This window comes from Eptesicus fuscus, chromosome 4 (genome assembly GCF_027574615.1).
Source record: "Eptesicus fuscus isolate TK198812 chromosome 4, DD_ASM_mEF_20220401, whole genome shotgun sequence".
Classification (NCBI taxonomy): domain Eukaryota; kingdom Metazoa; phylum Chordata; class Mammalia; order Chiroptera; family Vespertilionidae; genus Eptesicus; species Eptesicus fuscus.
In genome coordinates, this window is record NC_072476.1 from 7,433,764 (window position 1) to 7,460,105 (window position 26,342).

Here is a 26,342-nt window from a genome sequence, read left to right on the forward strand (position 1 = left end):
ATTGATGTTTCTCTCTCTCTCCCTCTCCCTTCCTCTCTGAAATCAATAAAAATATAATTTTAAAAAGTTTGCCAGAAAAAAAAGTTTGCAGGTTCAATCCCCCGTTGGGGCACCTATGGTACAAACACGAATGTTCAAAGCAGTACTAGATAAGAAGTGGAAAACCTAATGTCCACCTCCATCAACAGATGGGCAGTAGGATACAGCCATACAATGGCATATTGTTCAGCCATAAAAAGGAATGAAGTACTGACACATGCTAAAGACAGCAGCCAGAAGGAAAGGCCACACATAGTGCATGGCTCCATTGGTATGGAATGTGCAGGAAAAGCAGATCTGTAGGGACAGGAAGCAGATTAGTGACTGCCCTGGGCTGCAGGAAGGGGAGAATGGGAGTGGCTGTTCAGTGGGTAGGTAGGTGGTTTCCATGAGGGGTGATGCAAGTAATGACGGGTTTACACTGTAAATGTACTAAATGCCACTGAATTGTACAGTTTTAAATGGCTGATGTGTAATGGTTTATGTGACGTGTATTTTACCACAATAAAAAATTGTGCAGAAGGAAACATTGTTGGGGGTGACTGATGGTTAATATGGTTGTACACGTTTGTCAAAACTTGGCCAATTTTACACTGAAGATCTGTGCATTTTACTGTATGTACAATGAAATTAAAATTAACAAAAAGCTTAAAGTAGTTGCCTTTTGGAGACTAGAGGGAAAGGGTACAGGGAACTGATTTTTTTCATTACAAAAACTTTTTAAAAACCATATGCATTAATCCATTTGGAAAAAGAGAAAATGTAACCCTTTCCCCATTCCAATTCGAACCTCAGCAAACAGTCCTTCGCCCGCTGCTCCAGTCGGGGCTGAGGGAGCCGAGCCGAGCGCGCAGGGCGAGGTGGCCCCGCAGCCCCGGGCCGGCGGCCTTCCCACCGGAGTCCCCGCCGGGCCAGGGTGTGAGCGGCTTCCCGCGGGGCTGGCGCCGGGACCCGCCGCCGGGAGGCGCGGGGAGAAGGCCGTGGGGCTCACCTCCCCGGACTCCACTAACGCCCCGTCCGATCGGGTCCAGAGCCAGGCGACCGGGACGCCGGGCGCGGGCGCGGGCGCCTCCCCAACGGCCGCCGGCCCGGCCCGCGGCGCCGCCTCCCGCGCTCGGGCCAATCGCCGCCGCGGGGCCGCCGAAAGGGCGGTGCTGCCGCCGCGGCCCGTCCATCTTTCTTGAAGGCAAGAAGGCTCCCCCACGGCTCCCCTCCGTTCCGTCTTCCCCCTAAGAGCGGCCATTTTATTTGAGGGCAAGTGGACGAGGAGACGGAGGAGGCAGGCGGGCGCCATGTTTGGTGTGATCCCGGGAGCGGCCGCGGCCGCCGAAGCCAGGATGTGGCCCTGTTTTCTGACGGCGCCTTCCGGGTCACTCGGGTGCCCGTGGCCACGCTGCCAAGAAGTGAATAAACACCGAGGGGTTGGGGGGTCCCTGTCAGAGCCCCCGAGTCCCCCGCAGCCAGTCCCTGCGCCTTCGCTTCCCTCGGCGGCGTCCGGACGCCCCGGCTGCAGGGGCCGCGGCCTGGGGAGCGGGCCTGCGGACGGCGCGGCGGAGCCGGGAGCGGGGAGGCGGGGGCCCCGGGGGCCCGGCGGCCGCAGCTCGGGGCCGGGAGACCCCATGGCGCCGCCCCCAGCCCCGCTCCCGGCGCTGACGGCGGGGGCGACCCGGCCCGGTTGCCAGAAGCCGGGGTCCGTGAGCTTCGCGGACGTGGCCGTGTACTTCTCCCCGGAGGAGTGGGGGTGCCTGCGGCCCGCGCAGAGGGCCCTGTACCGGGACGTGATGCGGGAGACCTACGGCCACCTGGGCGCGCTCGGTGAGGCCGGGTCGGAGCCCCCCTCCTCCTTCACTGGGGTTCACAGAGGAGATGATGGAGGGACTCGGAGGTGTGTGAGCCCGAGTCGCGCCCCGTCCCGCCCTCAGCACCGGCCACCCCCTGTGCCCAGGGCCGGGTGCCCCGTGGGAGCGCCGCCACCCGCGGCCGCTTCCCGCAGGCAGGGGGCGCGGAGGCTCATCCACGTGGAACTTCAGCTCTGAGGACGCGCCCTCGCCCCGCCGGGGCCGCCACCTTCCCAGGCAGCCGCTCAGGCCTGCCTGTGATCCGTTCTCTCCCAGGATTCCCAGGCCCCAAGCCAGACCTCATCTCTTGGATGGAGCGGGGGAGTGAGGCTTGGAGCCCGGCCGCCCAGGACCCTGAGGAGGGGGCCGGCGTGGGAGGAGCTCTGCGAGGTGAGGGACTCCCCGTCCCCCGCCTGCCTGGCGCCGGGGCGCCCGGTCCAGCGGTGTTCTCTTCAGATCCCCGCCCCCGGCACCCCTGAGGGACGCAGCAGCCATGTGCTGGGTGACAGAGGAAAGGAGGCGGACCGGGGACAAAGTTTTCAGAACGCGAGAGTCACCATGTTGAGACCAGAGTAGGTTGAGACACTCAGGTTTCCAGGTCCTGGTGGTAGAAACACCACCCATTCTCCCTTTTGCAGGAACTAAAACCCCCTAAGAATAGATGTGACTTCAGCTCCGCCTTTCACGCTCCTCAAGCAGAGCCCAGTAGTACATGAGGACAGGCCCAGCCACGGCCACCGGCTCCCGGCCCCCCCCCTCCCCCCCCCAGAGCGCCCTCCCGCCGAGAGGGCCCCTCGGGAAACGGAGAAAACGCGGTAATGGCTACCGGCGCGGGGCGCTGACTAGAGCTCGGCATGTTCCCGCTGATGCGGCCGCTCCAACAAACAGCCTGTAAAGGCGTCATCGTGATCGCACTTGACACGTGAGGAGCCAGGCTCAGGAGACTCGGACTCGTTCACTGTCCTTCAAAGCCCGGTGTCCATCACTGTGTAGCATTTCCCTGGCACGTCTTGAAGTAAAAGCACCCTTTAACCTGAGATCTTTATTGGCTTTTTTAGAGGGAGGGAGACTCTAAGCACATGTGTTTTAAAATGTATCCTGATTCTTGATTCTTGTTTCCCAGGAGGTGCCCCAAACAAGAAGGAAGGGGAGCCCGAAGCAGTGCCGGGAGCCAAGGGACCCAGAGGGACTCCTGGGGAGGATGGGCCCGGGGAGCTGGTGAAACACAACCCCGACGGGGCCCTCGGCAAGGCCTCGGCGAGAGCACCGCCGCCCGCGCCCACGAAAGCGGCCTGGGACCCGCGCACGGGGGCGCCCCCGGCCCCGGTGCCCAGCCGGGGCTCGCAGGCCCGCCAGCGGCGCCACGCGTGCGCGGACTGTGGGCGCCGCTTCACCTACCCGTCGCTGCTGGTCAGCCACCAGCGCATGCACTCGGACGAGCGGCCCTTCCCCTGCCCCGAGTGCGGCATGCGCTTCAAGAGGAAGTTCGCCGTGAACGCGCACCAGTGGACCCACCGCTCCTGCTCCGGGGGCCGGCGGGGCCGGAGGCCTGGCATCCGGGCTGTGCCTCAGGCCCCGGTTCGGGATGACCGGGACCCGCCCGTGCTGTTCCGGCACTACCCAGACATCTTTGAGGAGTGCGGGTGAGTGGCTCCCACGCGTGGGGTTGAGCCTGACCTCGGCCATAAGGACTGACTGGGCCCTGACCCCTAAATCAGGGACGTGGGAACCCAAATTCATCCCTTGGGCTTCCCTCCAGGATCCCTCAGGTTTTCAGACATGTAGAAAGGAAAGTGCCTGTAAAGATCCAACTAGATTAAACTTGACACCCCTCTCCCCAGTTTTTCTAAAAGATGAGTGAGACGCTAGACTTCTCTCAGTGTTGTTTCAGTAGCAGGTGCAACCAAGATCGTTGCTGTCTCAAAAACCGCCCTTGCTGCTTACCTGCATGAGAGGTAATGCTGAGGCCTGAGGCCTGGGGAAGGGCCCCGATGGAGGGGTGGAGGGCGTGGGCAGGCCCGGCCGCTGACGCCTGCAGGGAGCCGGGGAGTGGGAGCGGGTGCGCAGCACAGAAGCCGGCACCGAGCTGGTCTCTGCACAGGCACAGCTGGTGAGTCTCGCCCTCCCAGCCTCACGCCCTCATCTGTAAAATGAGGATTACTAATGTCTACCTCAAGGGAAAGGGTTACTGTGAAGACTGAAATTTAAACAATATAGTATGTATGACATAGTAAATGTGCAATAAATGTGTTGAAAGAGTGAATTATGGACATTTTACATTTCAGAAAGGCTAAGAAGGCAGGACATGGATATCAATAGCCATGTTTTGCAGATGAGTAAACTGAGGCTCAGAGATTAAGTGATTTTTTTTTTCAACATTTCACTGGTTTAAGACAGCAAAGCTGGAAACTGACACAGAGCCCAAATATGTCTACCACTTTCTCTGAGCAGTCAGTAGAACACAGGTCCTGCTCAGGTGAGAGTGAGGTGAGAGCTGAGATCTGGGCAGGAAGCCAGCAGGACAGCAAACAACAGCAACTACAGGAAAGGTTTTTTGGTCATGGCCAGCTAGCTCAGTTGGTTAGAGCTGTGGTTGGCAAACTCATTAGTCAACAGAGCGGCAAACCGCGGCTCTCGAGCCGCATGTGGCTCTCGAGCCGCAGTTTGCCGACCACTCGGTTAGAGCATCATCCGAATATGCCAAGGTTGTGGGTCCTATCCCCGGCCAGGCCACATACCAGAATCAGCCAGTAATACATGGATAGGTGGAACAATGGGTCGATGTTTCTCTCAATGTATCTTGTCCTTTCTCTCTCAATCAATAAATGAATTTTTTTTAAAAAAGGTATTTTGGTCCTTACTTCCCAGCCAGAGAGTGGCCACCCCTTGGAGGGGTGGCTCCTCAGGACGCAGGGCCCAGCCCTGCCTGTCTGGGAGAATCCCAACAAGAAAACGGAGCCCTGCCAAAGCCAGTGACCTTTCCCTCAGAAAGGTACAGCCAACACGCAGTGACCTGCTGGAGAGACAGCTAGGTGATAAGGGAATCCGGGCTGAGGAAGGCTGGCTCCATGCTGTCATTCACAAGCAACACCTGAGGCCTCTGGGTTTTTGTGCCGGGCTCCAGGGACAGGCTGACTCAGAAAAGAGTGACCTGATCGCGGCTGTGGTGAAGGATGTGCCAGAGGCACCACCTAACCCGCCCTGGTTGGCGATACACCAGGAACTGCATCTGGAGAAGGAGAGGGTTGTGCTTCGCATAGCACTAGGTGGTAATTGCTGTGTGGGGAGATTTTCAGGCAGAGGGAGCAGCAAGGGAGCCTTGTTCCATGAAAAGGCTATAAAATGGACACAGTGTGGAATAAAGGTAAGAGCCTGGTCTATGGAGCCGGACTGTCTGGGCGCAGATCCTGACTCACTTGCTTTTTAGCTGTGCCGTCTCAGGCAAGTTACTTCTTACCCCAAGCCACCTCTGTGCCTTAGTTTCTTCATCTATAAAACCTACCTCATAAAATTGCTGTAGGATTAAGTAAGATAATGTAGAAGATTACCTTGCCTATTAGTATTTAATAAACACCGGTTTTTATTATTATTCTAATCAATACAAAATAGTTTGTGAAGAGGACCAAGAGGAGACCTGGGCAGGTCTGAAACAGGAAGGTTTCCTGGGGGAAGAGGTTTAAGTTAGCCTTGAAGGATGAGAACGATTCCAACCAGGATAGACATGGGTAAGGAACAGTAGTATGACTGAAACATAGACAACGAGGTAATGGTTCTGGCCGGCGTGGCTCGGATGGAGCGTCGTGCTCATACACCAAAGGTGGAAGGTTTGATTCCCAGTCAGGGCACATACCCAGGTTGCAGGTTCCATCCCCAGTTAGGGTGAATCCAGGAGGCAACCATAGATGTCTCTCTCCCCCCGCCCCGCGCCCCCCCGCCCCCCGCTTCCTCTCTTTAAAACCAAATTTTATAAAATGTTCACCCAAGGATATTTTTTCCCCCATTGATTTTTTTTTAGAGAGAGTGGAGGGGAGACAGGAGGTGTGGAGAGAGATTGGTTGCCTCCCGTTCACACACTGATTGGGACCAGGGATCAAGCCTGCAACCAGATCCGTGTCCTTGATTGGGAATCAAACCCAAGACCCTTCAGACTGTAGGCCAATGTTCTAACCACTGAGCAACCGGTCAGGGCTCTAAAACCAATTAAAAAGAAAAGAACTAGATAATGAATAACGGAAGATGCAGCAGTGAGGGGGATGCCAAGCTGGAAGAGCCAACAGATCCCAGTAGAGGAGCTTAAGGATTACCCGGAGGAGCCAGGGCAAATTCTTAGCAGAAGCAAAGTTGTTTGGTAGGTACTCTCAGAAGATGCCTTTGGCCCTGTCTGGTGTGGCTCAGCTGGTTGGGCGTCATCCGTGCACCAAAGATGTTGCTGGTTCAATTCCTGGTCAGGGCACATGCCCAGATTATGGGCTTGATCCCTGGTAGGGGTGTGCAGGAGGCAGCCGATAGATGTTCTGCTTGCACATTGATGTTTCTCTTTCTCCCTCTCCCTGTCTCTAAAAATCAATAAAGAAAAAAACTTATTTTAAAAGATGTCTTTGTAAGTAGTGTAAAGTGTGACCTGTAGGAGGAGACTGGTTACTAAAGACCTGTTGAGCTGATCTCCCAGATAGAACTGATCAGGAGCTGGGACCAAGCTAAAGAGCAAGATCGTTTCTTGCTTCCTGACCTTGGAATTGGGAAGATACTCATGAGAGGTTTCTGCCATAGTATCTGCATGGCTCAGTGACTGCCAATGTGAGCCGTGAACAAGTAAGTCCCAGAGGTTTCAAGCAGATAGCTGGAGCAAGGGAGCCTGACTGGAGCAAGGGCAGTCAGGAGTGGGAGGGTGTGAAGGCCAAGGGGTGACCAGTACGGGGGAGGGGTGGGTCAAAGAGAAGCTGGAGCTGGAGAGGAGGTGCCACAGGGAGGGGGAGCAGAACCAGGCACAGTGTGTCAAGCACAGCACTGCCCGCCAAGGTCAGCATGAAGCACAGGATGAGTGCCGTCTGCTTCCTCATTTATCTCTTTAACAGAAATCTACTAAGTATTTACCGTGTACTAGGAACTATTTTGTGTGTCAGGATATGGCAGGGAAAACACACAGGAATCCTCTTAGAACTTACCTCTGAGTGGTGGGAGGGGGGAGACTAGTGTTAAGCCGGTATATAAATAAGACAAGGTACTGTATTGCAAATAATAAGCACTACAAAGGAACTAAAACAGAAGATGTGCTGAAAGTGCCTGTTGCAGATGGATACCCAGGCCGGACTTGGTAAGGACGAGACATTAAAAAAAAAGAAAAAGATTTTTATTGGATTTTTTAGAGAGAGGGAGAGGGATAGAGAGAAACATCTATGTGAGAGCGATCACATCAATCGTCCGCCTCCTGCACGGCCCCCACCTCCTGCATACCCCCATTTGTGATCAGGGACTTGAACGGCAACCCTTCAGTGCAAGGGATGACGCCCAACTGAGACACACCGGGGGAAGGTACAGGTCACAGCTCTTGCTTGCCATGATGCAAAGTTTGGACTTATTTCTAAATATACTGGGAGGTCAGTGGGTTTTTATTTGCAGTAAAATATGCACAACAGAATTTGCCATTGGAAAAAAATTTATGTTTTCATTGATTTTAGAGAGAGGGGAAGAGAGAAATATCGATGTGAGAAAGACACATCAATTGGTTGCCTCCCACAAGTGTCCAATCAGGGCTGAGGAATCCGTCCTGCAACCCAGGTAAGTACCCTTGACCGGAAATCGAACCTGAAACCCTTTGGTGCACGGGCCAACGCTCTAACTACTTAGCAACACTGGCCAGGGCCTGAATGACATTTTTTTCCCCCATGACATGACTCCTAAACATAAGCCTCATATTTACTTTTCAATACTTATGATATCATAGCCCATCATTTAAAATTTTTCTCTTTACATTTATATGATAATACGGAATTGTGTGCGTGTGATTAGAAGCAGCTCTTCTGACTTCCTAGGTCCCTGCTGCTTACACTGCCCCACATTACAACTGCATCTTGGTAACCTGGTCTAAAATCTCACCTCCCTTTGGTTGCTGAGATTGTGCCTTCAATCATTTGAGGCAACACAGCATGGGTTCTGGAGTCGGAGGCCTGGGGCAGGTCATCCCTCCGAGCCTCAGCCTCCTGATCCAGAAAGGACCTATCTCTGAAGTGTGAGGGTCCAATGAGTTAACAAGCAAAAGCACTTACTAGTAGAGCAGAGGCTGGCATATAGTAAGTGTTCAAGGTAAGCGAAGATTATTAGTCTTCGTCATAGAAGCAGCTGCAGCTCTTGCAGTCTGTTGTTATTCTGTTAGGAGAGCTTCGAATTGGGAAATCAGGGGGCACATTTAAATGAAGCATTAGAACAATGTGCCCTCATCCAGTAACTCATCTAATTTTCTATGCAAGCATAATTGAATAAAGAATCCAGTTCAGCCCTGACCGGTTTGGCTCAGTGGATAGAGCACCAGCCTGTGGACTGAAAGGTCCCAGGTTCGATTCCGGTCAAGGGCATGTACTTTGGTTGCGGGCACATCCCCAGTAGGGGGTGTGCAGGAGGCAGCTGATCGATGTTTCTCTCTCATCGATGTTTCTAACTCTCTATCCCTCTCCCTTCTCTCTGTAAAAAAAAAAAAAAAAAAAAAAAAAAAAAAAAAAATCAATCAAGTATATTAAAAAAAAAAAAAGAATCCAGTTCACTTTCACAAGATCAGCAGGGATCAGTAAATTCAAAATATTCATGTTGCTTTTCTGAAACAGGCCTGAGGAGGCAGGAGGAGGTGGTGGAAAAGGCTGGCATTTAGGAGTCTGAAGACCCTGAGTCACATGGGCTGCCTGACTTTGGGTAACAAATGGGCCTTAGTTTCCTTTTCTGCGAAATAACTGAACTCTAAGGCAGAGAGGCATTCGGCTCAGTGTCCTCAGTTAAAGATACAGTAAATGTTGGAAATACCAGATATAGATAATAGAGTGACATATACATGCATACAGAGACCAACAGACCATCTCTGGGGGATATTTAGGAAACTGTTAAGAGGAATAGGGTGGGAAGAGAGAATATTATTCTATACCTTGTAAATGAAAAAAGAAACTGAGAAACGAATTGGTTTGCAAAAAAAAAAAAATTGTTTTTATTAAGGCCATGGAGTGGGCCTTCTGGCGGGGATTAGGAAGTGGACATCTGGCCAGTGACCCCTGAATGCTGGCCCCGTGTCCCCCTCTGCTAGAGCCCTCGCCGCCGCGGGCGCTCCCGCACCCCAGCCTCACCTTTCACTCCCGCTCCGCGCCCCCAAGGGAAACCGAAGTGGCTGCGGCCATCTTAACTGTGGGCAAGGGCGCTTCCAAGGCCGCTTGCCGAACAGCAAGAGAAGAAACTCGAGGGGTTAACAAACCAGGTCATCAACATCAGACCCACACTGAAGCTGTTCAACGCCTTCCTCTAAAAATAAAGACGCCGGAGTACCACCATCTTTTCCGAGGGCTCCTTCCTTTTCCCGGTCCTGGGATCACCGAGTTCGCACATCCCGTTCTCGGCGTCCTAGAGCGGCCCCACCCGGAGCTGGTTCCGGTCTCTTAGGGCCCCGGAGGCCGAACCCCCAGCGGCACCCCTCCTATGATGGGGCCGGGCTTGCACCAGGAGCGTGCCCCCGGCTTCCCGCGGAGGTGCCCGCCGAGGTCCTGATGGAAGGGAGGGTGAGGTGAAAGGCCAGGCGCCGTGAGCTTCGTGGCCGTGGCCGTGTATTTCTTCCCCGGGAGTGGGCTGTCCGCTGCCCGCGAAGAGGGCCCTGGACCGCACGCGATGCGGCCGACCTAATGCCCCCTGGGCGCGCTCCCGGAGGGCCGGCCATCCCTGATCTCTGAAAAGTGAAGGGGCAGGTGGGGTGGGAAGGCACAGATGCCCTACTCGCCCCCACTCCTGCCCCAGGTGACTCCGTTTCCTGTGATGCCCGCCAGATCACCCTAACCTGAAATTCATAGCTGAGTCTCCCCTGGCCGACTCCTCCAGTGGCTCTCAGGATTCCGGCAAACAGGTCAGGACCTGTGCCACAACACGAAGGCCCCCGGCACGCTAACCTCCAGTTCAAACCAGATCTCCCTCTCCCTACAGGCAAGCGATCCCATTTGGCTCCAGGTAAATGGGATCTTTGTTGTTTGGACACGCCTCTAGCTCAGTGAGCCTGTGCTCTTGCTGTTCTGCACTGTATACACACCTCCAAACCTACATCCTTCAATGCCCTTCTCAGTGCTGTCTCCGAGAAGTTCCTCTTCCGCCCCACGCAGAAAATCTCAGAACCGCGGCTGTGTCTATGCAGATCTGAGCACAGTCTGCCCAAAGGTCTCCATACCTGTGCCAGCAGAGCTCATACCTTAGGGTAAATTTAGTTTAGTGTAAATTTAGAGCAGGAAGTTATCTTGGTTCACCAATACCTCCAACACCTAGAACATCTTGATGCCTGAGGAATGCATAGGTAGTATTAAGAAATGTATTGGTTTTTTGTTTTTGTTTTCTAGTGGTTTAGTTTCTTCCCCGGGATTCCCAGACCCCAAACCAGCCCTCCTGGATAAAGCAGGAGACCCAGCTGTGGGGTGCAGATGCTCCTGGGGAGGAGGGAGGAAGCCTGAGAAAGATGGAAAGGTGAGAAGTGGGGGCAATGTCCCAGTTCCAGCTGGAAGGGAAAATGTTTTATTGAGCAAGAAACATCATCTACATGTTCCTTACTAATTTTTCTGGACCTGAATTTGACACCCATTGGAGATTGAAATATTTTTTTGGTTTTATTTTGCTAATCCTCACCTGAGGATATTTCCCATTGATTTTTAGAGTGGAAGGAAGTGGGGAGAGAGAGACAGAGAGAAACATCAATGTAGGAGAGACACATTGATTGGTTGCCTCCCAAATATGCCCTGACAGTGCCAGGGATCAAGCCTGCAACCAAGGCACATGCCCTTGACCAGAATGAAACCCGAGACCCTTCAGTCCAAGGGCCAGTGCTCTCTCCACTGAGCAAAACTGGCCAGGGCAAGACTGAAATCTTAACCTTCTCTTTCTCAGTTGACGGACATCCAGTGGTCCCATGATCAGGCCACACTGAATGGATCATGCAGTCTCCAGCTCCGTGGCAGTGTGTGAATTCACGTTTAGGCTGGAGGCAGGTCCCTGGGCCCTGCAGTTGAGGGTATCTACTCTGGCTGATCCCGAGGTCGGTGGGAATGTCCCTGACTCATGAGCCCTTCAATCAGCCAACACAGCTTCGGGGCGAGGCACCCACCTGAATGCTTCTGCCGCTGTGGAGCTTGGCTCTGGCACCTGAACATAAGTAGACCTCGCACAATTAACAGGGCGAGTTTTGAATCTGCTGTTTCACAGCAGCCACTCAGGAAAACAATCCATTTAGAAAGGGCCAGGAGGAGTCTATTTGGGAGTTGTCATGAGCCCCCTCCTCTCATCTGTGCCCAGCCTCAACATCCGGCACTAATGCAGCACTCTCCTCCCTGCCCCGAATGCAGTCATGCTTTGCCATCATCTTTTTTTTTTTTTTTTTAATATATTTTATTGATTTTTTACAGAGAGGAAGAGAGAGGGATAGAGAGTTAGAAACATTGATGAGAGAAACATCGATCAGCTGCCTCCTGCACACCCCCTACTGGGGATACACCCGCAACCAAGGCACATGCCCCTGACCGGAATCGAACCTGGGATCCTTGAGTCCGCAGGCCGACCCTCTATCCACTGAGCCAAACCGGTTCCGGCCTTTGCCATCATCTTTAACCTGGTCCAGAGCACTCTCTGGAGAGGGACCCTGTGGGAACCCTAATCAGAATACGCCAGCTGATCAAGGCCAATTTGCGATATGCGTGCGTGCAGGCGAGGGTGTAACTGTTTATGTTAATGTAGCATCTGTGTCACTAATTGGCATGAGGCCTCTTCTGTTTGAGCATGTATATAAGTTGCCACTGACTAACCAGGGGGGCTGGGCGCTTTGTGTGGCTACTTTGAAGAACTACTTTTGATGGCTCCTTCGTCTACAATAAAGTCTCTCCCATGTGCCTACGCCTTCTCCTGTCTCCGTCTAATACCTGGCGACCGAGAAGCTGGATGTAGTCAAGCAGGATCAAGGAGCTGTGTGCTCCCACAGACCCTTTGCAGCTAGTGTGGCACCTGCCTTTGCCTCAGGTAGCACCTCTCATGCTAACTGCTGACTCACCCAGGCAAGTGGCCCTACTCCTGTCCCCGCTACAGGAGGTACGTCTTCAGCAAGAGGCCCGCCAGCCTGGTGCCATAGGCCCCAGGGGCCAACCCAGGGGTTCCAGCCCTGCCCCAGCTGGTTCCCCAGGGGGATCCAGGCCGCCCAGTGAGTGTCTAGGACCACCCGGAGCTGTTCCAGGCCTGTGTGCCATGGGCGCCATGGCAAGGGGTGGGCACTGACACGTGACAAAATGCTGTTGCTCTTAATGGAAAAGTCCTGTTTTCTCTTGTTATCCTTCAGGCTCCCGAGAGGCTGACAGAGCTGGGGCTGAGGCTGAGAGAGGCCGACAGAGCTGGGGCTGAGGCTGGGAGAGGCCGACAGAGCTGGGGCTGAGGCTGGGAGAGGCCGACAGAGCTGGGGCTGAGGCTGGGAGAGGCCGACAGAGCTGGGGCTGAGGCCGAGAGAGGCTGACAGAGCTGGGGCTGAGGCCGGGAGAGGCTGACAGAGCTGGGGCTGAGGCCGGGAGAGGCTGACAGAGCTGGGGCTGAGGCTGGGAGAGGCTGACAGAGCTGGGGCTGAGGCTGAGAGAGGCCGACAGAGCTGGGGCTGAGGCTGGGAGAGGCCGACAGAGCTGGGGCTGAGGCTGGGAGAGGCCGACAGAGCTGGGGCTGAGGCTGGGAGAGGCCGACAGAGCTGGGGCTGAGGCTGGGAGAGGCCGACAGAGCTGGGGCTGAGGCTGGGAGAGGCTGACAGAGCTGGGGCTGAGGTTGAGTCCTGGGCAACTCTGAACCCTGGCAGTCACCCTTCCAGACTTTTTGTCTCCTCCTTTCCCCTTTCTGCCATAATCAAGTCTTTCCTTTCAAGCTCCCCTGGTGGTGGGGAGAAGCATCCACCACACACCCCGTGTCAGGCGGAAGCCTCCGGAAGGCCTTTGGAAATGTTGGCAGCTAAACAGTGCCAGGTGTTAGACTTCAGTTCAGCAACCTCAGTGCATGAGTTCTGGCTAAGAAAGAATTAAGAGCTAAGACTCAAACTACAAAAGAAAGTTTAGCACGGCCAGCGTGGCTCAGTGGTCAAGCGTTGACCCGACTCCATCCCTGGTCAAGGGCACATGCCTGGGTTGTGGGCTCAATCCTCAGTTTGGGGCGTGCAGGAGACAGCCAATCAATAATTCTCTCTCATCATTGATGTTTCTATCTCTCCCTCTCCCTCTTCCTTCCTCTCTGAAATCAAAATTTTTTTTTTTTTAAAAAGAGAAAGTTTATTTAGAAAGTCCCAGAGGTAGAAGAAGTGAGCCATAGAAGAAATGGGCTCAGGAAACAAGCTACAGAGCCAAAAGAAGGGCCCTTGGAGCTTGGGAGGGAGGGAGGGAGAGAGGGAGAGAGCGAGACTTGCCTTGAGAGATGGGAGCGGCAGGAAAGGCTTGAGCATGCCCCGGAAAAGAGCGAGCACACTCTAGGTCCCTGTCTTACCAGCTTTTATCCTTTTATCTCGGGTCCCAGGGGAGGATCCACTAGAACATTCATCAGCTTTCCTGGTGTGCCCCTCAGAGTGGAGTCTCCACTGATTGGTTGGCTCCAGGGTCATTAGTCAAGACAGCTGGTCCCGAAGCCAGCCATGGCAGTCACTGATTTTGCTGCTCCGCTGGGCCTGGAGCCCAGCTGAGGCCTAGATGCCATCCCCAGGGGTTAATGCTTATGGGAGTCCTGCAAGGGCTTGTGGTTTTGCCGGTTGCTAGACACCTGGGACTCTCCTCCTCATGACCCCCCCGCACCGGGCCTGTGGTTCCTACTCATGCCTATCTGGTACCCACTGCAGATGGAGGCAAGCAGGAGAAGTTCAGGACTGCAGCCAGACCTGCTGAAGACGGGCGTGCCTTTCCACGGAACGTGGGAAATACTGTGATTGACTTGTCGGCCAGAGGAAAAGTACCAAGTCTTCTTAGGGCAGGGTGTTTATGAAGGCGTGTGGGGGCCCGAAGTAGGCGGGCAATAACTGAAATGATGGGGAGAGTCTGTGCATTTGCTGAGATAAAGACCCCAGGAGGGGCAGGCGGGAGGAAGAAAGGGGTGTGTTCGGCTTGAGCCAGGCCAAGTCTGATGTGCAGAGGCACGGTGGCAGGTGAGCTCGGGAGCCAGGTCTGAGCGAGAGGCAAACAGATGCTGGGGGGCGTGCTGCAGCACAAGTGGGGAGGTAAGCTGCAGAGAGGGGGTCCTCTGGCCTTGCTCAGATCTTACCTGCCCTCCCCCAGCTGCCCCACGATCTCCTGAGAGAAGGCCCCAGAGTTCCAGGCCCCAACAGGCTCCCAGTGGAGAACGGTCTCTTACTCACTCCTTTCCCCCAACATTTGGGGACAGGTGCTGGCACCCAGTGACGGGCCAAAGCCCCGTTACAAACGGCCCAGCCACGAAGAATGAGGTCCGAATTCCCCAAGGCCGAGGGGGCCGGGCCAGGGCTGGAGCAGGTGGCCGGGCACCGACCTCCCGCCGGCCGGGCGGGTCCTCCAACGAGCGGGGCTGCCGGGCGGGCGCGGACGTGGCGGCGGGTTGGCCCAGGCGTGGCGGGCGCCGCTCCCGCCGGGGAAGCCGGTGCGGCCATCTTGGTTGAGGGCTGGCGACTAAGCCCCCCGCCCCCCGGAGACCCCGGGGTGGCGTCATCTGGGCCAAGCTACGTAGGAGCCAAGTTCGTGAGGCCGCGTGGCCGCCATTTCTTAGGAAGGCGCCCGGTTCTCTGCACCTTCAGCCGCCGCGGGGTCCCCGCAGGGCCGCCCGGGCAGGCGGCCGGGAGCGCGTGCGGCCCGCGGACGGGGCGGCGCCGGCTGTCCCAGCGCCGGCGCTTCTCATGGCGCCGCCTCCGGCCTCGCTCCCCGCGCAGGAACCCGAGGCGGCCGCGCGCGCGGGGAGGAGCCCCCAGCTCGTGAGCTTCGCGGACGTGGCCGTGTACTTCTCCCCGGAGGAGTGGGGGTGCCTGCGGCCCGCGCAGAGGGCCCTGTACCGGGACGTGATGCGGGAGAACTACGGCCACCTGGGCGCGCTCGGTGAGGCCCTGCCGCTCGCCGGCCCCTCTCCCTGCGCAGCCGGGGGCCCCGCACGGGGAGGGGGTGCCCCGCACGGGGAGGGGGTGCCCCGCACGGGGAGGGGGTGCCCCGCACGGGGAGGGGGTGCCCCGCACGGGGAGGGGGGCCCCGGATCGGGGCGCCGGGGCCGGGTGGGCGGCGGCCTCCCGGCAGCGCGGCGTGCGTTCCCCTCCCCAGGGTTCCGCGGCACCAAGCCGGCCCTCATCGCCTGGGTGGAGGAAGAGGCTGAGCTGTGGGGGCCAGATGCCCGAGATCCGGAGCTGGGAGCGTGTCTGACGGAAGAGGACGCGGGTGAAGTACCGGGGACGCCGTCTCGTGGGGCTTCCCCCGGGCCCGACCCATCCTGCTGCCCCTCAGTCCCTCCCGAAGCGCTTTCCCAGCGAAGGCGCAGGCAGGGCTGTGTGGCCGGCTCTCCACCCCCACGTGTGGCTCGGAGCCCCTCACGTGGAGTTGGCCTGAAGCTCGGTTTTGCTCCCCATCCTCCCTCCTGTTCGCCTCCATCTCCCTCCTCCGCCCTGTGCTTTAGTTTACTTTCTTGTTTGTTCTGTCCTGGAGCAGCTTCCTGTCCCTCTGCTGTGCTGTTCTCTGCTAATCCGTCCTCCGCTTGCTGCACAGCATCCCCAGCCCCTCTGCACTTGGTTCAGCCGAGCTCAGGTCTCTGCGGCGCCTGCTGCCCGGAGCCTCCTGAGCCTCACCTCCTCACCCCCGGGATCCAGTGAACACACCTGCTGCCGGCCCCCCAGCCGTTTCCTGGCCCCGAGGGAGAATGTACTGTCGCTCCCTCCTCTGTTTCCGATGCTTTGCTTTGTCCTCTGCAGCTGAGGAAGGTGTCGTCAGTTTCCCTGCCTGTCCGGAGCCGAGCCCCGGAGGCAGCTGTGGGTCCGGAAGGTGGCTGTGTGGCAGGCCTCTCATCACATGGGCTGTGGGATTCAAGGAGCAGGATGAATAAGCCAGGGTCTGAGCTCTCCCCTTATCTCCCACCAGATTCCAGAAACAAGGAAGAGAAAGGACTACGAGAAGGCACCGGGGCCCTGGAGAAGATCCTTCCTATGGACGCTCAGTCTCTGGGGCGGAAGGCTCTCAAACCCCCTTCTGCTGGTCTCCCTTACAGTTTGGAGCAGCTATCCAAGGTGCCTCACCGGGGTCGCCCCCCACTCTTTGCCCATCCCCCTGTCCCAAGGGCAGACCATCGTCATGGTTGCTACCTGTGTGGGAAGAGCTTTGCCTGGCATTCCACTCTGGTGGAGCACCTGTACACCCACACGGGGGAGAAGCCCTTCTCTTGCCCCGACTGTGGCAAGAGCTTTGGCCAGTCCTCCTCCCTGAGAAAGCACCTCGCCATCCACCGCGGGGAGCGGCCCCACCGCTGCCCGGACTGTGGCCGGGCCTTCACGCAGCGCTCTGCCCTCACCACCCACCTGCGGGTCCACACGGGGGAGAAGCCCTACCGCTGTGCTGACTGCGGCCACCGCTTCAGCCAGAGCTCTGCCCTCTACCAGCATCAGCGGATCCATAGTGGCGAGACCCCCTTCCCTTGCCCAGACTGTGGCCGTGCTTTTGCCCATGCCTCAGACCTTCGGCGCCACGTGCGCACCCACACAGGCGAGAAGCCCTACCCGTGCCCGGACTGTGGGCGCTGCTTCCGGCAGAGCTCCGAAATGGCAGCCCACCGGCGAACCCACAGCGGGGAGCGCCCCTACCCCTGTCCTCAGTGCGGCAGGTGCTTTGGCCAGAAGTCGGCCATGGCGAAGCACCAGTGGGTCCATAGGCCTGGTGCCGGGAGACACAAGGGCCAGGGTGCCAGTGGGTTGCCTGTGCCCCTGACCCCTGGCCCTGGGGACCTGGACCCACCTGTGAGCTTCCAGCACTACCCAGAGATATTCCAGGAGTGTGGGTGATGGCCTCAAAAATGAGAAGACAAAGAGTGAAGAGCTAAACATTTCCTGAGGCCCAAGCTGGGATCAGTACTGAACCTCTGGGGGCTCCAGGGAGGTCGTAGAATGCCTTGTAAGAGCTGGACCTGGGGGACGAGGCCCATCATATTTTAGGCCTCTCCAGCTTGACAGGGGAACACCTCCGTCTCTGCTGGCCTAGACTCTAGAAGCCCCTTTGCTGAGTTAGGACTGAGGTAAGACCCCCGGTGACCTCCGCTGTGGGAAGAAAAGGCCGTTTCTCAGATGTGTTAAGAGGACTGAGGTGGAAGAGAACCTTGTTTACCCGTTTGCCTTTTCACTGCATCATGGTGGTGGGCACACCCACCCTAGACCCAACCAGGAGGGCCTCATTCACTGCACTGAATCTGGCCTGCAGCTCTTTTATTTTTTGGTCTAGTCAGAATTTTATTTTTATTTTTTTGTAATTAGCCAGTTCTTATTTATTTTATTTTTTTAATTTAATAAATTTTTATTGTTCAGATTATTATAATTGTTCCTCTTCCCCCCCCCCCCCCCATATCTCCCCTCCACCCGGTTCTCCCCACCCACCCTCTGCCCTTACCCCCCCGACACTGTCCTCATCCATAGGTGTACGCTTTTTGTTCAGTCTCTTCCCACACCCCCCACACCCCTTTCCCCCCGAGAATTGTCAGTCCACTCCCTTTCTATGCCCCTGATTCTATTATATTCACCAGTTAATACTGTTCATCAGATTTTTGATTCCCTTGGTTTTTAGATTCACTTGTTGATAGATATGTATTTGTTGTTCATAATTTTTATCTTTACCTTTTTCTTCTTCCTCTTGTTAAAGAGTACCTTTCAGAATTTCATATAATTCTGGTTTGGTGGTGATGAACTCCTTTAGCTTTTTCTTATCTGTGAAGCACTTTATCTGACCTTCCATTCTGAATGATAGCTTTGCTGGGTAGAGTAATCTTGGTTGTAGTTTCTTGCTATTCATCACTTTGAATATTTCTTGCCATTCCCATCTGGCCAGCATAGTTTCTGTTGAGAAATCAGCTGACAATCATATGGGTGCTCCCTTGTAGGTAACTAACTGCTTTTCTCTTGCTGCTTTTAATATTCTTTGTCTTTTGCTCTTGGCATTTTAATTATGATGTGTCTTGGTGTGGTCCTCTTTGGATTCCTTTTGTTTGGGGTTCTGTGCACTTCCTGGACTTTTAAGTCTATTTCTTTCACCAGGTGGGGGAAATTTTCTGTCATTATTTCTTCAAATAGGTTTTCAGTATCTTGCTCTCTCTCTTCTTCTGGGATCCCCATAATTCCGATATTGGTACGCTTGAAGTTGTCCCAGAGGCTTCTTACACTATCTTCAACTTTTTGGATTCTTTTTTCTTTTTGCTTTTCCGGAGGAGTGTTTTTGCTTCTTTGTATTCCAAATCTTTGACTTGATTCTTGCGATCCTCTAGTCTGCTTTTAGGTCTCTGTATAATATTATTTATTTCAGTCAGTGTATGCTTAATTTCTAGTTGATCCTTTTTCATATCCTCGAGGGTCTCGTTAAATTTATCGGCCTTTTCTAGGAAATTCCTGAAAAACCTTATAACCGTGGTTTTGAATTCTATATCCAGTCGTGTGTTTTTCTCCATTTCTTTCGTTTGTGATCTGTTTCTTTCTCTCCGCATTTTAGCTGCTTCCCTGAATTGGTAGGGTAGCTTTGTGTGCTAGGTTTCCTCTATGGCCCAGTGGCTCAGCCTCCCCCGTTACCTGAGGTGGACACTCTTGGTGCACCCCTTTGTGGGCTGTGTGTGCAGTCTTGTTGTAGTTAAGCCTTGATTGTTGTTGGTATCATTGGGGGGAGTTGACCTCCAGGCCAATTGGCTGTGAGGATCAGCAGTGTCTCCGCTGGGAGAGCTTCTGTGCTCAGCTTGGATGGGGCGGAGTCTCAGGGTGGAGCAGACAGCCTTGGTTTCCCGTCAGCCCCGCCCTAAGAGGCCCCTGTGTCTCAGTGTCCCGCTGCAATGGCTGCATGCACCTCTGAGAGAAGGCTGCTCTCGAGTTTCGCCCGCTGCCAGACAGTCCAGTTTCTCCCCGAATGAGTCTGGTACCCAAAGTCTCACCCGGAGCTGGATTTCAGTGCAGTCGGGAGGTTTTGTTTCCCAAACAAGAAAGCTAGCCGTGCGCTTGCTGCCCACCCTCTCCGTGCGCCGTGAGTAAGCCAGCCGCGTATTCAGCCACCCGCCCTTTCTGCGCGCACAGGTCTCCGCACCTCCACAGCCCCTCTGAGTCTGTGTCCTTTTCTCTTTCCTTCTAGTTGTAGAATTTCCACTCAGCCAGCTTTCCGGTGGTTCTGGACGATGTCCGCTCTATCTTCCAGTTGCAGTTTTGAAATTGTGCGAGGCAGCAGTATAGGTGTTTGCCTATGCCGCCATCTTGGTTTCCTGGCCTAGTCAGAATTTTAAAATGTTACAAATTATTGGTTAAGATTCACACAAAATCTGGGTTTCTGACTTCTCTTGAGAAATCCAAAGATTTGGCAACTCTACCTATGCTCCCACAAAACCACAGGTGGCAGGAGCTGGGGGCAGCTGTTCCCTTTGGATGGAGCCGGAGTCTGTGCTCCAGTCCGGCGTACTCGCCACCCTCATCAGCTCCCGACCAGCATCAGCTGGCACTCATGTCCTGCCCATGTCTCTTCCAGGCAGGCTCGCTCCACCTGGTGTTTTCCACCCCTTTACATGACCTGTTGGGCTCCTGTGGTAATTGGAGTTTGCAAACATTGGTCTATAACGGCAGTCGCCAACCTTTTGGACCTCACAGACCACCAGGGGCGGGCCATCGGTTGGCAGGTGCTGGTCTATAGCGTTGATGTTTCCCTGAATCAGGGATTTAGGTAGAGAGATTATATGTGAAAGGGCGCAGGAGAGAAGTAAAAGCAGGCTTTCAGATCTCGCTTGCATTGTATTTTATGGTTTACAAAGTACTATCTTTCCCATGAACTTATTTCACCCTCATAACTGCCCCGTCAGGAAGAGGCAGGCAGGACTGAATCTTTGCCCTAAACCAATGGCATTTCTTTTTCTTTTTTTTTTTTAATATATTTTATTGATTTTTTTACAGAGAGGAAGAGAGAGGGATAGAGAGTTAGAAACATCAATGAGAGAGAATCATCGATCAGCTGCCTCTTGCACACTCCCTTCTGGGGATGTGCCCGCAACCAAGGTACATGCCCTTGACCGGAATCGAACCTGGGACCCTTCAGTCCGCAGGCCGATGCTCTATCCACTGAGCCAAACCGGTTCCGGCAACCAATGGCATTTCTGCCACAGCACTGCTCTCAGCTGACCAGCAGCTCCTGGCTTTGAAGAGTGCCCTCCAGTCATCCTTGGGCCTCCCCAGGAGAGCCAGATGGTTCAGGCCTTATCCACCCTAGACCCAGCCAGGAGGGCCTCGTCACGTTTAGAACTGGAAGAGATTTGAGCACTTGCAGCTGGGGACACTGAGATTGGGGAAGGCTAAGCAACCTGACCAAGGTCACACAGAGATGGCAGGGTTCTTGGTTTACTGTGGCCTTGATCATACCGCTCCTGAATTTCTTAAGTGTCTCAGCCAGGGTTCTGGAGGTATTTGCCCACTCCCTATGAGGGCACCCAGGCACTGACCAGGACAGGAGACAGCCCAGCCCAGTATGAGATGAGTGGCAAAATGGCCACGTAGCAGACCAAGGCAAGGGAGAAACCAACGTGAGACAAGAGTTCAGGGCAAACAAGCAAAGCTTGATCTTCACTCTGTGCCCACCATCATGAGCTAGGCCAGGAACATTGGGAGAAATAGCCAGAGGGAATTGTACTCATCTATACTCCCAAGCCCTGCACACAAGCTCTCACCTTGTGACTCCATTATCCATCCATTAGCAATTCTTTTGTGGTCAGAGCCCAGCCCTGTCCAGGCGATGGAAGCAGCCAGCCATGGGCAGACCCTGTCCTGCCTCTGGTCAGGACAGCCCTTCACTTGAGGAGGAATAGGGGTTATGTCCTCTGCTGGCCCTGTGTACTGCCTTTACTCAGCCCCGTGTCTGCCTACCTTGGGGAGGAAGACCTGTCAATCTGGAGAAACTTCTAAAGCAAGAGAACATCTGGGGAAAGACACTGTTCAGGTGAAGGAATGAACTGACTTGATTCCAAGTCTGAGCCCACCTGAGCCTTTCTGGGAGGATTGGCTGGTGGGCCACCTTGTCATAAGTGGGACGTGGTGTGAGGAGGCACCTGAGTGGTAGGAGCTACCTTTGTACCAGCTTTTAACTCCCTAGAGAAGGCAGTGTAAGTCTCCTACCTCAGGCTGCCTGGGGAAACAGCCTGAAGCCCATTCTCACTCAGCTTGCCCATTAAAGGTGCCATAATTACTACTTTCTCTGCGTGCTTTGAAGTTTGCAGGCTTGCTTAAGGCCCAAACTCCAGACCCAGCTCTTCTGCTTCCTGCCTTCAGGACCCAACTTACCACCATTAAAAGATAATTTTTGAGTGTCATGAAATACTTAAGCCTTGGCCTCATTCCATTCTTAACTCCTCATTGCTTGGCACGGATACTTCCACCAAGGGTAGGGCTCTCTTCTGCTACTGCAGGTCTCTGATGCTCAGAACCCGAAACAATTTAAGCCGAGAGAGTTTCTAGGGCTTCATTGGAGAAATGCTTGTCTGTACCAGATATGAGCCCATCCATGTGGCCATTGTGAGAGGTGAGGCTGTGGAGGGCCGCCTGGGAAGGCACATGGGCAATTTTCTTTAATTATCGTCAGCTGAACTCAAGGTGTAGGCAGAGCCACGCCCTGGGAACATGCTTCCCCAATGAGGCTGGACATGTTAATCATTCTGACTTCATAGCAGCCCAGGTGTCGGCAGGGGCGGGTCTAGATATGTCAATCTAGGCCTTTAAAATAAACGCACTGCGTGGCTCAGGTCGTCGTCGTCATCATTGCAGCCTCTCCATCAGAGAGGAAGGATGGTGTCCCACCCAGGCTCCCAGCTTTAAATCTATTTCTGCATCTTCTTTCTTTATTTCTATTATTTCTCAATCCCTGGCCGCCTCCATTTAGAACTGGTTTGTTCATCTCGCTTTCCGCGTGGGATGCGGAAAAGGGAGATCCCCGTCATGTCTGGCCCCCCCCGCATCAGGCCCCCGCATGAGGCCATGACCACATGTCCCTAAGTTCCAAAGTCCCCTAAACTTTTTAGGAATGTTTACGTGCATCTTTTTGGGAACAGGATGTGCAAAGCTGTGACCCAGAAAAGCTAAAGCCTGCATTAGGCCAGTATTTTTCAAAGTAAGGCCTTCCTGCTGAAGAATCACACAGTTTCTTAAAAACATAGCTCGCACCCTAGTTGGTTTGGCTGAGTGGACAGAGCATCAACCGTGGATTGAAGGGTCCCAGGTTCAATTCTGGTCAAGGGCATGTACCTCGATCCCCGGCCCTGGTCTGGGCACGCGGGAGGCAACCAATCGATGTGTGTCTCTCACACTGAGGTTTCTCTCTGACTCTCCCCTGCTTTTCACTCTAAAAATCAGTGGAGAAGGAAATGCGTGTTCAAGCTTTCTGTGTGCTTAGGCGCCCGAGCTACTGAGGGTCTAAGTCCGGGCAGCCGAAGAGTGTGGTTAGCAAGATGAACAAAGATGCGCAGATGAGAGCAGCGATTAACCAGAAGTTGATAGAAACGGGAGAAAGAGAACATTAATTGAATGTGGCTGGAAGGATCAATTGAAGGCACACTGTATAGGTAATTAAAGAAAAAGGACCAGAACACATTGCTGTTGCTGACTTGGTGGCTGAAATCACACCAACAGGCAGAGCCCTGGTACCTGACAGGGTAAAGAAGGAGCTTCCACAAAGAATAAGAACATTCCTTGCTCAGCATGCCAGCCTTTAAGGTTGAATTAGATGTGTTGTTTTGTGGTCTTATTTCTGAAAGTAAAACTTGCCATACATTAGGAATCGCTTTCCCAAAATAAAATCCTTTTTTGTATGATGGTAAAAAAAAAAAAAAAATCAATGGAGAAATATCCTCTGGTGAGGCCTGACAGCAACAACAAAATGTAGCTCCTTCCTCAGGCCCCGTTCCAGCTAGTGACTCTGAAGCTCCAGGGATGGATTTTTTTTTTTTTTTTGGAATGAGATCCAGAGCTACTTCAATTAGCATTAGTGTTAGTATTCCAAAGAGTTTAAAAGTCTCCATTTACATTTTTTATTTAGCCTTCAAAGTATTTGGTAAGGTACTTTATCCATATGAAAATGAAAATATAAGTGTCTAATTTAGGACTGATGGGAGCTTAGAGTACTACATGTCTACTAGATTTTTTTAACCCAATAAAATTTACTATAATACAACTTAATTTATATTTTTTCTAAAAATGCTCTTTATATTTTCAATTTGGCTTTTTTTAAAAGTTAAGTTCTTTATTGTTTAAAGTATTATTCCAGGGATGGAATTTTATGCCTGCTAAACTTGGAGAACCACTGCTCTGAACGAAATGTTATTTTCTAGCTGCTCTTAGCTTTTGTAAGAGGCGGGGTTGGTCTCAGGGCCTGTGTCAAATCTTAGGTCAGGGGATGACCTAGCTAGACACAGACCATTTCCTTTGTTCTTGCCAAAGGGGTCTGTGCTGTGGCAGGTCTCTTCCTGTGTACTTCTTCTGAACTTAATTAATTAATTAATTAATTTTTAGTGTCACATATCTGATTTAATGTTCATAAATACACTTATAAAAATTAGAGAATTTCTAATCCAGTATTCTACTTTAAAAGTAGAAATAATATTTTTTACAGGTGGTATAAAGAAATGCCTCCACTGTGATCCCTGCCATATATTGATTTTATGAATCATTCCTTATTTTATAAACAGAGGATGTGGACAGTATCGGAAAACGTAGTAATAGTATGAAAAAATATGTTCTTTGAAAATGAATCAGATGACATTGTTGGGTGAAGAGGGGCTTCCTGAAGCTGGAGACCAGGATTCCTGACTAGAAAGGGCAAAGGTGCCTCATTTCTGGTTCTTGCTGGGACCTCGGCAGCATTTCCTCCATGTCTGCGACCACGTAAGAGACAACAGCCCAGACAGCAGCAACGTTCATCTGCTTCTATCCATGGCGGTCATGGTGTCTCCACGGGAGCGATGGAAGGAGAAATGTTTATGTAAGTCGTCAAGTAGACTGGCGCCTCTCTCAGGGCTTCATTTCCACCGCGACCCGATGTGTGGCTCTCGAGGGCGCCGGCTTCCCCGCGAGTTGGCAGCGAAGCAGCTGAGGGCGCTGAGCCTCTGAAAGACGCGACACCAGCGCGGGGCGTCCTCTTCCAGGACGTGCTGAGGCCTCCCCAGGGCCATGGAGCCGCCTGGCCTGGGAGAGGAGCCTGACCCAGGCCCTTGGGGAGCTGCAGGTTCTGTTAATTTATTGATTTTAAAGAGAGGGAAGGAGCACACCAGGGGATGATGATGTGGAGAAAGTGGCTGCTCACCTTGGGACACACGCAGGCTCCTCTCCAGCACACGGAGGTAGAACAAGGCCAGGGACTCCTACCTTGGATTAGCACCCTCGTTGGGGCAAGTGGGAACCGGCATCAGAGGCTTTCCTGTGCTTGGAGCCTCTCGCTCTGTGGGTGGCAGACGGGGCTGGCTGCCTGCTGGCTGCCTCTTGACAGCCTATTGCATAGACAGGTCTGGTGCTAGAGGAGGCTGCCCGGAAGCCAGCCGGCCACTCTTCCTCTAGGCAAGTGGTCGGCAAACTGCGGCTCGCGAGCCACATGCGGCTCTTTGGCCCCTTGAGTGTGGCTCTTCCACAAAATACCACGTGCGGGCGCGCACGTACAGTGCGATTGAAACTTCGGCCCATGCCCAGAAGTCGGTTTTCGGCTCTCAAAAGAAATTTCAATTGTACTGTTGATATTTGGCTCTGTTGACTAATGAGTTTGCCGACCACTGGCCTAGGCACTAGTGAGACTGAATTTCCACGTGGCAGTGATGGTGCCTGGGCAGCCTGAAGCCCTGGACCGACTTCTGCTCCGTGTGGGCTTTAGCCACGCTGTGAAGAGCACAGGCCGTGGGCCATGTCAGACCCATGGCTGCAATCTTTGCTCCTCACTCTGCAGAGCGGCTGCTCTCCTGTGTAAGTTTTCTGGTGGGTGAGCAGGTCAGAAAGTCTCATGAAGGAGACTCGTCTCTCACTGGTGTGAGTGTTTTGGGGATGACCAGGGGGTATCCCAGGTCCAGCACTTCCCAATCAGTGCACTTGTAGGTGTTCATCCTAAAAGAGGTTTCAGGGCAGACAGACATGGGGACGGAGAGCGGCACGGAGCTGGAAGCTGTTGCTCTGGAGGGCAGAAAAGTATGCCCGCTTTGTTTGTAGGAAGGTATCAGTGGTTCTATTTGTAGGCCTCTATTGAGATAATTCTCTCCAGCCTTTTACCACTTGGAATTCTCCAAATTCTGTTCTCACCTCTTTTCAGGAGAATGGAAGAAGCCATCTTCCTCCTCACCAGCTTCTTCCGTTCATTTATTTGGGAAGGCAAGAAACACACACCATGCATGGCTCCTGCATCACACAGAGAGAGAACGTGGCTTTTCAGCTACCAAGAAGGCGACCAAACTAGTTTTCAGCAGCAAGAAACACGAACTGGATCCTGTTAAGTTGTCTTCTAGGGTCATTTCTCCCCCCTTGATTCAAAGCTGCACCTAGGGCAGGGTTTCTCAGGCTTCCTTTCTTTACGAGCCTCTCTCCAAGAAGGGACAGGAAAGTTCTTAGCCAACTTAAAGGCCAGATGGTTCCCTCTGTCCACTTCCACTCCGAACTTTATCACTCTCCACCCTCACCTGGAAGAAATCCCCACACGATCCTTGCCGCCCTGTGAGAAAGCCCAGGAACCGTGGACTAGGGCTCCCAGGGACGGAGTTAAACTCAGGCTTCGGGGAGGAGGGGAGAGGCAGGGTGAAGGCAAAGAAAGCAGCCTCCTCTCGGAGGGCGGGTCTCCAACGGGCTCCTTCAGGAAGGCGCTGGCAGAGTGCGGGGAGACCCGGGAGGAAGGGTGTCTGTCCTCACTTCTCTGGGCTTTCATGCTTCCGAAAGATAAAACATGAAGGGAAACCGGGGGCGGGAAGAGTTCTGAAAGCAGAGGCCCAGCTCGAGGGGAGACGCCAGGCAGGTCCGGCCCACTCTTCCCGCAGGCACTTTGGTCGGACGGGGAAGGGGGGCCAGCCTGCGCA

General features: G+C 53.8%; 2 protein-coding genes, 1 long non-coding RNA gene and 1 pseudogene across 6 annotated transcripts; all 4 read left to right on the forward strand.

Moving 5' to 3' along the window:
• Nucleotides 1-1,375: 1,375 nt before the first annotated feature.
• Nucleotides 1,376-4,707, forward strand: ZNF688 (zinc finger protein 688). Of its 3 annotated transcripts, XM_054714478.1 has the most exons (3): nucleotides 1,376-1,854; nucleotides 2,154-2,267; nucleotides 3,001-4,707. In XM_054714478.1, the coding sequence occupies exons 1-3, from the start codon at nucleotides 1,377-1,379 to the stop codon at nucleotides 3,522-3,524; spliced, it is 1,116 nt and encodes a 371-aa protein (XP_054570453.1). In that variant the 5' UTR covers nucleotide 1,376; the 3' UTR covers nucleotides 3,525-4,707. The 3 variants fall into 3 exon arrangements, with proteins under 3 accessions (XP_054570453.1, XP_054570454.1, XP_054570455.1); XM_054714479.1 differs by lacking the exon at nucleotides 2,154-2,267 and having other exon boundaries at nucleotides 1,376-1,924; XM_054714480.1 differs by lacking the exon at nucleotides 2,154-2,267.
• A 4,956-nt stretch (nucleotides 4,708-9,663) lies between these two features.
• On the forward strand, nucleotides 9,664-11,369 carry LOC129148781 (uncharacterized). The gene is made up of 3 exons (XR_008555746.1): nucleotides 9,664-9,966; nucleotides 10,448-10,571; nucleotides 10,989-11,369. It is a non-coding gene; the product is annotated as an uncharacterized LOC129148781 (long non-coding RNA).
• A 3,288-nt stretch (nucleotides 11,370-14,657) lies between these two features.
• Nucleotides 14,658-17,615, forward strand: LOC129147064 (zinc finger protein 764-like). 2 transcript variants are annotated; one of them, XM_054714476.1, is made up of 3 exons: nucleotides 14,658-15,160; nucleotides 15,377-15,490; nucleotides 16,184-17,615. In XM_054714476.1, the coding sequence occupies exons 1-3, from the start codon at nucleotides 14,965-14,967 to the stop codon at nucleotides 17,095-17,097; spliced, it is 1,224 nt and encodes a 407-aa protein (XP_054570451.1). In that variant the 5' UTR covers nucleotides 14,658-14,964; the 3' UTR covers nucleotides 17,098-17,615. The 2 variants fall into 2 exon arrangements, with proteins under 2 accessions (XP_054570451.1, XP_054570452.1); XM_054714477.1 differs by lacking the exon at nucleotides 15,377-15,490.
• Nucleotides 17,616-22,685: 5,070 nt separating this feature from the next.
• On the forward strand, nucleotides 22,686-23,128 carry LOC103296256 (transcription and mRNA export factor ENY2-like; annotated as a pseudogene).
• The last annotated feature ends 3,214 nt before the right edge of the window (nucleotides 23,129-26,342 follow it).